Source organism: Phragmites australis, chromosome 1 (genome assembly GCF_958298935.1).
Source record: "Phragmites australis chromosome 1, lpPhrAust1.1, whole genome shotgun sequence".
In the NCBI taxonomy this organism is placed as follows: Eukaryota; Viridiplantae; Streptophyta; class Magnoliopsida; order Poales; family Poaceae; genus Phragmites; species Phragmites australis.
The window spans coordinates 43,393,079-43,402,935 of NC_084921.1; the positions used below are offsets into that span (position 1 = coordinate 43,393,079).

At 45.9% G+C, this 9,857-nt stretch overlaps 2 protein-coding genes across 4 annotated transcripts; one reads left to right on the top strand and one right to left on the bottom strand.

Annotated features, from left to right (window-relative positions):
• Window positions 1-2,648: 2,648 nt before the first annotated feature.
• LOC133885112 (5-pentadecatrienyl resorcinol O-methyltransferase-like) lies at window positions 2,649-3,872 on the top strand. Its single transcript, XM_062324765.1, has 3 exons — window positions 2,649-2,831; window positions 3,234-3,341; window positions 3,441-3,872. The coding sequence occupies exons 1-3, from the start codon at window positions 2,649-2,651 to the stop codon at window positions 3,870-3,872; spliced, it is 723 nt and encodes a 240-aa protein (XP_062180749.1).
• On the bottom strand, window positions 3,839-9,857 carry LOC133920961 (auxin response factor 3-like). 3 transcript variants are annotated; one of them, XM_062365629.1, is made up of 11 exons: window positions 9,442-9,857; window positions 9,041-9,354; window positions 8,890-8,946; window positions 8,176-8,358; window positions 7,993-8,077; window positions 7,286-7,376; window positions 7,035-7,199; window positions 6,415-6,531; window positions 6,269-6,344; window positions 5,301-5,463; window positions 3,839-5,219 (listed from the first exon to the last, which is right to left on the bottom strand). In XM_062365629.1, the coding sequence occupies exons 1-11, from the start codon at window positions 9,443-9,445 to the stop codon at window positions 4,330-4,332; spliced, it is 2,145 nt and encodes a 714-aa protein (XP_062221613.1). In that variant the 5' UTR covers window positions 9,446-9,857; the 3' UTR covers window positions 3,839-4,329. The 3 variants fall into 3 exon arrangements, with proteins under 3 accessions (XP_062221613.1, XP_062221622.1, XP_062221629.1); XM_062365638.1 differs by having other exon boundaries at window positions 3,839-5,210; window positions 9,442-9,856; XM_062365645.1 differs by having other exon boundaries at window positions 9,041-9,857.

Below are 9,857 nucleotides of genomic sequence, written 5' to 3' on the forward strand. Positions count from 1 at the left end.
AGGAACTGTGGAGTGAGGTGTAGCCCCTCTCAAGACCGAAAACCCCCCAGATATGACTTGTTACTTAGTTTTGAACTACTTCAAACTATTTTGTAGCTATTGGTAGATAATACAACTGAATGACTTTATAAAATTGGTTTACTCTTAAAGCTAAACTGTAAAGCCTTAACCTTGAAATACACTTTTATCCATCTACAAACCATTTGAAGTAGTATAGGGCTTACTGAGTACCTTCCATACTCACTCTTGGTATCATTCAAATGAGGAAGCCCTTGTCGACTACGTCGATGATGGAGGCGCGGATGAAGAGTAAAGTTAGAAGTCACGTTCGCACCCTAGCTACCTGTGTCTTGGGTAGTTATTTCTGTTGTACTTTTGTTGACCATTAGACCAAGTTTGTAATATATCGTACGGTTTGTAAACCTTTTGTATTCTGAACCTTAATACCTTATGTATGAAGTTTAATTATGATACCAATATGTGTATTATTTACTTGATCCAGAGACTGATACAAGAGCCATAGGAGATCCCGAATTTGTGGTCTTACACCCATATTTAGTCTTTGCAGTAAGTCATGAATATATTTGTGCTGCTTTACTACAATTCCATCCGGAGTTTTCTGTACTTCGACACCAAGGAAGTAGTACAATTCTCCAAGGTCCTTGATATCAAACTCCTTTTGCAATTGCTCTAACAACCAGTTGGTGGCCTTCTTAGACGATCTTGCTGCAATAATGTCATCTACATAAACCAGCATATACATTATGACACCATCATGCTAATACACAAATAATGTGGGGTCGACAACCGAGGACTTGAATCCAATATCTTGTGGCTTTGAACTAAGCTGAGAGTACCATGCTCTCAGAGCTTGTTTCAGCCCATGGAGCGCCTTGTCCAGCTTACAAAGATGATTAGGACAATCAGACTTCACATATCCAGGTGGTTGCTGCATATAAACTTCTTCTTCTAAAATGCCATGTAAGAAGGCATTTTGCATATCAAGTTGCCTCATAGTCCATCCTATTTACACTGCAATAGAGAGAATCATCAAGTTACCACAGGACTAAAAGTATCCTCATAGTCCAAACCATAATGTTGCTTAAATCCTTTGGCCACCAATCTAGCTTTATACCGATCAATGGTCCCATCTGCCTTCATTTTGATCTTGTAGATCCACTTGGAATCAATAACATTAACACCTTGCTTTGGAGGGACAAGATGCCATGTTTTGTTTCTGAATAGAGCTGAATACTCCTGGTCCATTGCCTCTTTCCATTCTGGGACTTGCAACGCTGCATTGTGATCAGTTGGTTTAGGCCGAATAGAACAAGGCACGCTTATTGGTTGAGTAGAAGATGGCTCCATTTGTGAGCTGCTTGGGTTGCTTTATGTTGTCTCTGAGCCGTGTCCTCATGTGGTGCTGGGATGTCAGTAGCCACATACATCTGAAAAGATAAGCTCCAAAGGTGCAGAAGAAAAACTAAAGGACTTTGGGAAAGGTAGATGATGACTCTTGCCTTGTTGGCAGGCATTACAAGCTGAATTATTGGAGGGACCGGTATGACAACCTAATTTATTGGAATTCAAAACATGCTGAACTACTGACAATGAGGGATGACCAAGGCGACAGTTCCAGTCTTCAGAGGATAACTTGACACTTGAAAAGGCTTGCTTTGGTGGTGATGGAACTGGATAGGACCTTCTTTGTTGCACGATCCTTCACAAGAAAGAAATTAGGATGGAATCCAAGAAAGACATTGTTGTCAGTAGCTAGGTGATGGATTGAAACAAGATTTTTAGTGGCACTAGGAACATGAAGAACATATTTAAGATGTAAGTTCTTTGAAGAAGAAGAAAGAATGGCATGACCACAATGAGAGATTGACAAACCTAATACGTTCGCAGTGTGAACCTGCTTCTTGCCAGTGTAGAGCTCACAGAATGTGAGTTTGTCCAGCTCGCCGGTGATATGGTTAGTAGCCCGGTGTTAGTGTACCAACTAGGATCTACACCATAAGAGTTGTTTGTCGACACCGTCATTGCTTGAACATGTGAATCATCCCCTTGGAAGGCATGATTGAAGCGGTGCCAGCATTTTGCAACAACATGTCCGATCTTCCCACACAGCTGGCAAACATCCTTCTTGTCCCTGGCGCTGCTGGTGTTGTCGTTGTGGCCGCCGTGCTGATGGTTCCCACGGTCACAACCACGGCCACGTCCACCACATTGATGTGCCGTGAAGTTTGTCGAAGCGCCACCCGTTTGGAGCACTGCATTGTTGTTCTCTTTGCGCATCTCAAAACTGATGAGATAGGCATAGAAGTCGACGAGGGAGATTGGCTCTGGTCTTGTCGTCACGAACGTCACCAAAGAATCGTAGTCATCATCAAGTCTGATGAGCATGTATGTGACAATTTCCTCGCCCTGCATTGGATGACCAATAGCACCGAGGGTGTCGGTGTGCATCTTCATCTTGTTGTAGTATGCCGCTGCTGACATCTCCTTCTTGCGAAGAGTTGCCATCTGTACCCGGATCTGCATGACTCGAGCCCTGGAGCGAGTGGAGAACATCTGCTCCAGGGTGGTCCAGACCTCGTGTGTTGATGTGAGAAACTAGACTTGAGCAAGAACATCTTCAGAGAGGGATGAAAGCAACACGCCGAGGACCATCTGGTTTTTGTGAAGCTAGACCTGGTACTCACCACAGCCACTTCTCCATCAGTGACAGTTTATGTGACTATCTTCGTCGGTTCATGTGTCGTGCCGTCAATGAAGCCGAGGAGCTAGTGGCCACACATGTATGGCATGATTTGTGCCTTCCAAACAAGGTAATAGGAGCCGGTCAACTTGACATTGATCAAGTGGCTAAAGGCCGGAGTGGGAAGGGTGGTTGACATGGAGGAGCCGAGGGTGATCTATTGCAAGGAAGCGGTGGTGGAGTTTGCAGATGAGTTTGTGGTGGCAGCAGATTGTATTGTCATCTCTTGAGGAGAATAGTGGCTCTTGATACCATGTTAAACAACAAAGAATCAATGAAAGAATTTGATCGGCTCACCACAACCTTTGGGCGGCCTGAACCTTATATAGGTTGCTATCGTGCAGAATACAAGATACTAACAACAACAGATAAGCTATGGATTGGTTATAATCAAATCTTCGGATTCTAGGAATTACAATCAATCTCTGGATTCTAAGGATCACAAACATGTCAATAATCTTTAACACTGCAGCTGCGGCACGTCGTCGCGAGCGTTCTGCCGGGTGAACGCGGCCGCGTGGAGTTCGTCGCCGGGGACATGTTCGAGCACGTTCCCAAGTCGGACGCCGTCCTCCTCAAGGTCAGGCGCACTTCACTTGGCCATCAGCTGCTGCTGATCACTACTTCGCCTTGTGAAACTGAAGAATGATGTTACGGTTGCTATGAGCTTGTCGTGCAGTGGATCCTGCATGGATGGGATGATGAGAAGCGCGTGCGGATACTGCGTCGGTGCAGGGAGGCGATCCCGGTGAAGGAGGCCGGCGGCAGGGTGATCGTGATGGACCTGGTGGTGGGGTCGAGCCCAGCGGACGAGAAGGCCACCGAGACGCAGCTGTTGTTGGACGTGATGATGATGAGGGTGGTCGGGAGCCCCGAGCGGGACGAGCGCGAGTGGCGCAAGGTTTTCGAGGAGGCGGGCTTCAGTGGCTACAAGATCGTGGCCGTCCTCGGCATCCGGTCTGTGATCGAGGTGTACTTCGTGGTAGGGAGAGCATCCACTGTGTTCTTCCACCATCACAAAGAATACGATTTTTCATGTGACGAACAAATTGAGCATCCACATGCAATGCACCAGAATAGAGGTCCACAAGCAACATGGCATAAAACATAGCATTGGTCTTGTGTACTGATACAATCACGACCTAGGTGACTGCAACCAGGGTTCGTGATTGAGCTACACAAGTCATAGAGGAGTTAAGGACACATACGGTACATCAAAGCTGACAGACCTTCCCATAACACTGTATCTGCGTGCGAAATACATATAGGGGCACTTTTATTGGCTTCATTGCACAATGGTTCTCAAGTATCAGCCACAAAAACTGCATGGACTGCATCAAGATAACTTGAGACGAGAACCTTGATACCTGGGGTGACCCGGTGAGGCATGGAGAGGAGTGGTTCACCAAAGATACTTCGTTGACTTCTTGTGCAAATGACTTGTGCAGACCAATAGAGAGGGTGAGGTCAAATGGCAGCTTGCGGCATACGCCGGGGTACTGGCAAAGTAAAAATTCTTGCTAAGCACTTTGAAGTACTCAGATCATTACCGAAGCAGCAATGTAGCATCACATTCCAAAGGGAGCGGCACAGATAGCTGGAAGAGCAGCACTCGGGGTCGAGCGGTTGTACCCAAACAAGTCAAGCATCCGTGGATTTTGGCACTCAGTCTCATAGTTCCCTTCCTTGACACCATCATCATCCGCTGGCAAAATCTTCTCAGTCAAGGAAAAACCAAAAAGCCTGCAGCTAGTTTTGCGAACCTCCCTTCTGCCAGATACAATCTTACCAGCATCTCCAGGTGCTGAAGCTCTTCTAGTCTCGAATTGCTCCAAGTTAATTTGACCAGGCGCTTCATGCTGTGCCCTGGTCCAAGTTTCCCACGGCACATCAAATGGGCCAGGCTGATTGCCATTTGCACCTTCACCATCAATCTTGCTTGCCAATCCAAGCTGTGAAACCACTGTCTGGTTAAACATATGACCGGGGTAGGGAGAGGGCACTTGTGCTGCTGGCGGAGTAGATAGCGTGAGAGAACATTCTTGAGCTGCAGCTGATAATCCATTCACAGCAGCCGACCTATGCATATAACTATGCGGCCCATGTCCACCTTTCACTGAACATGCCTCAGACATCATTCCTTGGAACATAGGAACTGCCCGAGAAATTTCTTGACCTTGCAAGACCTCTGAGAATCCAATAGATTCACTGAAGCCTACAGATTGGTAGGTAACACCGGAGTTCTGCACCACAAGTCTGCTTGTTGGACCACTCAACATGCAGCTTCGTGCATTAGTAAGGAACATCCTAGCATCAGAAGATTGAAACTGTGCGACCTCAGCTGTTCGAGGAGCACATGTAACATGACGAGTTCTAAAACCCATCAATTCTTGACCTTGCAAGACCCTGGGTAACTTTCCAGTTTCCACGGAGTCAGTACAACCATTCCCTGCAATATCTAATGCAACAGTCAATTAGTATACAGTTAAAGGATAGTGTATATGTGTCCAGAAATTAGCCTCGTGCTATGGGAACTTACACATAGTTGGAACGCCCAAATTTCCCTGAGGGCACAACTTGGTTCTTTTAGAACTGGATGTAGACAGAGAATGGGCAACAGAGACTGAACCACCAACTACCTCGATCTCCCATGGAGATACTCTATCTTGGCCGTTGCAGTTAGTACCATCCTCCCATCTTACCTGTATGGAAAGGCAACACTTAGCTTGCAGATATTAGTTAATATACATAGCTCAGTTTCATTATGAATATATGGCACAGTTACGAATTGAATTAATCATCAGTGGATATAGCATATATTATTTCTTATTTCAAAGGGAAACAGGTCAAACATCATCAGTTCTTGCTACCTGGCAAACATTTTCACCACTATGACTTGTTTGTGGTCTTGGACAAATACCTGTAGCCGAAAGTCAAAACCTAAAAAATTTCTAAGTTACTAGGCACATCACGTGGTAATAAGGTTTTGACATCCGTTAGGGTGGAGTTGATCATCCCTTTATAATATTTAGGCTGGTGGTTTGATTCAAATCTCCTCATAAGCTTGCCAATGAGGGAGAGTTATAGACTTATAGTGCATTTGTGACTCTACCTTGGTCATAAGATGTGAAGTAAGAGTTTTAGTATAGCACGCATGATTATTTCCCACCAGGTTATGATTTAAAACGTTACATAAAACTATCATTTAGCCAACAATAACAAGTTAACAATAGCACGAGGCTAGTATTGTCTGTGCTGTTGCATTTCTCTTGTGGTAGGGGTTATACGCCAAAGTCCTTGCTTTATTGATCAAAGCCCAAGGACCTTCCACGTTTATGGGTTACCATTCTCGTCCCTTAACTCCCTTAACACAAGACTACACTAGAAACCATCTTTACCAGAATCCAACCAATTTACAAGAGATATAGATATATAAAAGGTTGCCAGGCAGCTGGCAATAATGAGATTCAGAGTCAAGAGCTTAATAAAATCAGCTGAAGTGCATACCAGCAGGCTTCTCCACTTTGAGCCAGGCCATTTCATGAGGTCTACTTCACTAATGCCAATGACCATTCCAGACCGCCTAAAACATAGGAAGTAAGAAACAAAGTATTGCATACAACCAAAATTTAGTTGAATTGAGAAGGACAGACCTTTCCTTAACATCTTCATTCTCGCACTGGAAGTTGATCCTCGTTCCAATGCAAACTGAATGGTTGAGGCTCTTCAGGAACTTCGGATATGGAATAATATACTCTGAAGCAGTAGCTCTGCAGAGAAAGAATTCAAATTGAAATCTGTCAGATGATTTTATTCTCAACCACTCAAAAGCATCTATTTACTCTACTTGACAGGGAATTTGACTGGTGTTTTTGTTATATACTAGCAGAAATACAAAATTGTAATATTGTGGAAGCAACTTTGATAGCAAATTGTCAATTTCCCATGGCCCGTCTTGATACTTACAATATATACCAAGAAATGTCAGTAAAGGGAGAAAACCAGCCTCCTCGCAAGCAAGGCAGACAAATATACCAAAGGTGTTGGCTTGAAAAGTTCGACCAGCAAAGATACAGAAAGTAACAAAGTTCCTCAATATGTCAAAGTTTATGTTTTAACGACGATCACCACTTAACTTTACTGTTGAAAAGAATTGAACTTTTCACAGTATATCATCTTACCAACATCATATTGTACCGAGTCTGTATTACATGTCTAATTTAAAGAAACATTGGCTGTACCAAAATGAATAATTTATGTTTAATCAACAAACCTTGGATTGTAAGAAATGTGAAAAGCACTTCTATGTTTCAAGGAATCAGCTACAGCAGACAATGTATGCCGCTTTGAACTGTCACTACTGAAATCTTGAAAAAGGGCCTCATTTTTAAGCTGAATGGCTCTCCTTACGCCCAGTCTTAGTTCACCATCATCACCTCTACAAAGGTAAAGAAAAAACACTTTGCTGAAAAAGAAAAATACGAATACAAAGTAGTTAGGCTACCGCATTGTTCATGTGCTTACCGGAGAAATAAGACTGCATCCCCTGAAACCAGTTTCTTTTTATTGACAAATGAACTCCATCCAGTTGTTAAGAGATGCCTACGAGGCTGACCTGGAATGTGAAGCACTTCATCACTTGCTCGAACTAAAAGATAACCAACAGAAGTTCCATCATAATTACAATTCACAATGGATGACAAAAGTAACTCGAGCAACATTAAGATCAAAGATCAGCTCGGCCATTATTGCAAAGACACTAGTAATTGTAAGCAACAAGGTACTGCTTTAGTACAGCAAGTAATCTTCAGTGCACATAAATTCCATGGCATAATGCAATATAGCATAACATATTCACTTAACAAAACACTAAAAAGTAGAGATGCATTACAGAACTCCTATCAGCAAGATTTGAAATGCAAAACCAAGAAAAAGTTTAATGTCCCGAAAATAGAAATTTCAAAGTGTTGAAGCTACATATGTCATATATTTCATAATGGTGACTACAATATTCTTCCAAAATTAGGCTATGCGTACGTGTTTTAAAGCTAACAGAGCTTAGCACTGGTCTTTATTTGCCTCTGAAATACAAAAGCATATGGAAGCATCATCCATAAGTTCCACATAAAAGTGTCAAATCATCAAATGAAACATTCATTTGCAACTAAGCACATATTGCAAAATGGGCATTGCCCACTCCTTGCCAAGTAAGGCTGAATCACTGATCTCACCCCTATAAATATGGCGGAACTTCCAGTTTGCTCCGTGCAAATCCTTGGCAACAAGCTCTTGAGAAGGCCTGAGCTGATTGTAATCCTAACAATGGAGACAACCAAAGGTGGTCAGCATTGTAGCAGAAGCCATGGAGCTGTTTCAACAGCCAAATGGCCCAATGAAAGATCCAGCCAGATCACCAGTGGTGCGAAGCAGTCCTCGGCAGCACGACGAGGAACAGAGAACCCTCCATGCGTGCTTGTGTCAGAGGCCGTGAGTGTTTTGCAGAACATGTGCAGCATCCGGGACTTCCTTTCAGCATCAAAATCCTCCATGTCATCTTCCCCTTCAACTCCATCACCACACAGGTTTCTCTCGAATGCCTGAACCAACAAAATGTGCAGTTTATGCGTTAAACATGCCTATAGAACCATTATAATTTTACAATAATATTCTTTTCATATCTTTCTGGGGGGGGGGGGGGGGGGGGAACGCATAGTTCGTTATTGTTCACTATAGTTGTCGCGCTAGAATGATTTATCAGGTACCGTAATATGCCAATAGTGGCATTCCAAATGAAATCACATTACACGAAAGACATGCCTATTTCATCCAAGAAATGCCAACGAAGTAGCTCAATAAAATTAGAAAGAACTATGCAAAGAACTAAAAATGCCTATTTCATCGAAGGCGTCTCTCCATTCCCAAATCCTCTTGAGCAACCGAAGCCAAACAAAATCCAAAAGCGCACACGCACACATTACGTATGCTTACACCACGCTCAGAACTGAAAACGAAACGGGGCCGACACAATTGACACCCCAAAAATCTCATCCAATCACGGGGAACATGAAACCCCCCCCGCCCCCAGTGAGCATGCGAATCCAATCGAGTGATTGTAAGCAGATTTTTACCTCGCCCTCCGCCACCAGCGCCAGCCGCACGTACACCTCGTCCGTCGCCGCATCCGCCTGCACACAGCCATGCGAGCCCCGTCAATCGAACCCCAAAATAGCCGCACCCCTAAAACCCCTCACAAATAAGGCACAGCGCTCCTGCACTCACGCATAGCTCGACGTCCGCGACGCGGCACACCACGTGCGGCGGCAGGTCCACCGCGACATCCCCGCCACCGGCAGCAGCCAGGTGGCCCTGCGGCAGGTACACTACCAAGCTGCCCCGCCGCGGCAGCGCCACCACGGGCCCCGCGCACGCGTGCCACAGCTCCCGGCATACCACAGGCGGCGGCGGCGGCCGCTCCTCACCCTCGCTGTCCACCATGTTGAGATCGATGCCCATGGCGCCCACAACCACTAGGGTTCCGGCTCCGGTCCCGGCCTCCCGCGGTAGTGCGCCCGTGTGGTTCGCCGCTCGCCCCCCTTCAGGACAAGCCGGTTAAAAGGCGGCACCGGCCGCGACCCCGCGGAGAGGAGAGGAGGGTGAGGACGAAGAGGATGAGCACCAACCCATTAATGCCTCCGGGCCCGTCACTCTCCAGCCATCTCCTTCTCAGTCAGTCAGTCAGGCCCCCATGCCTCTGCTCCTGCGGCGACCGCTTCCTCCCCGTCCCACCTCGGCTGCCGCGATCGATGCCGGTAGCTGTTGCTTCCTGGGCTGCTGCCGCTGCGTCACTGTGGCCAGCCTGCGACGCCCATGCCTTTATGACGCTCCTGTTTCGTGAGCTGTGATGTGAAGCGAAGCCGAGGTGAGGTGCGGCTGATGAGAGGAGCGGAGAGCAGAGCCACTGGGGTGGGGTGGGGGTGGGGAGAGGTCCGGAGAGGTGATGGATGGATTGGACGGGCTGTTTCCTTTTGCCGTTGGGCGCCGGGATTTTTTTGGCTGCTGCATTGTTGCGGAGTGGCACGGCGCTGCGCTGCTGTTG

Bases quoted from the DNA above. Each gene is read 5' to 3' on its own strand.
- LOC133885112 (XM_062324765.1), top strand. From the start codon at position 2,649: ATGAAAGCAACACGCCGAGGACCATCTGGTTTTTGTGAAGCTAGACCT. The intron at 2,832-3,233 runs GTAATAGGAGCC...TTAACACTGCAG, and splicing joins ATTTGTGCCTTCCAAACAAG to CTGCGGCACGTCGTCGCGAG. The intron at 3,342-3,440 runs GTCAGGCGCACT...CTTGTCGTGCAG, and splicing joins CGGACGCCGTCCTCCTCAAG to TGGATCCTGCATGGATGGGA.
- LOC133920961 (XM_062365629.1), bottom strand. The intron at 8,078-8,175 runs GTGATCTGGCTG...CTCCATTGTTAG, and splicing joins AGGACTGCTTCGCACCACTG to GATTACAATCAGCTCAGGCC. The intron at 7,200-7,285 runs GTAAGCACATGA...TTACCTTTGTAG, and splicing joins GATGCAGTCTTATTTCTCCG to AGGTGATGATGGTGAACTAA.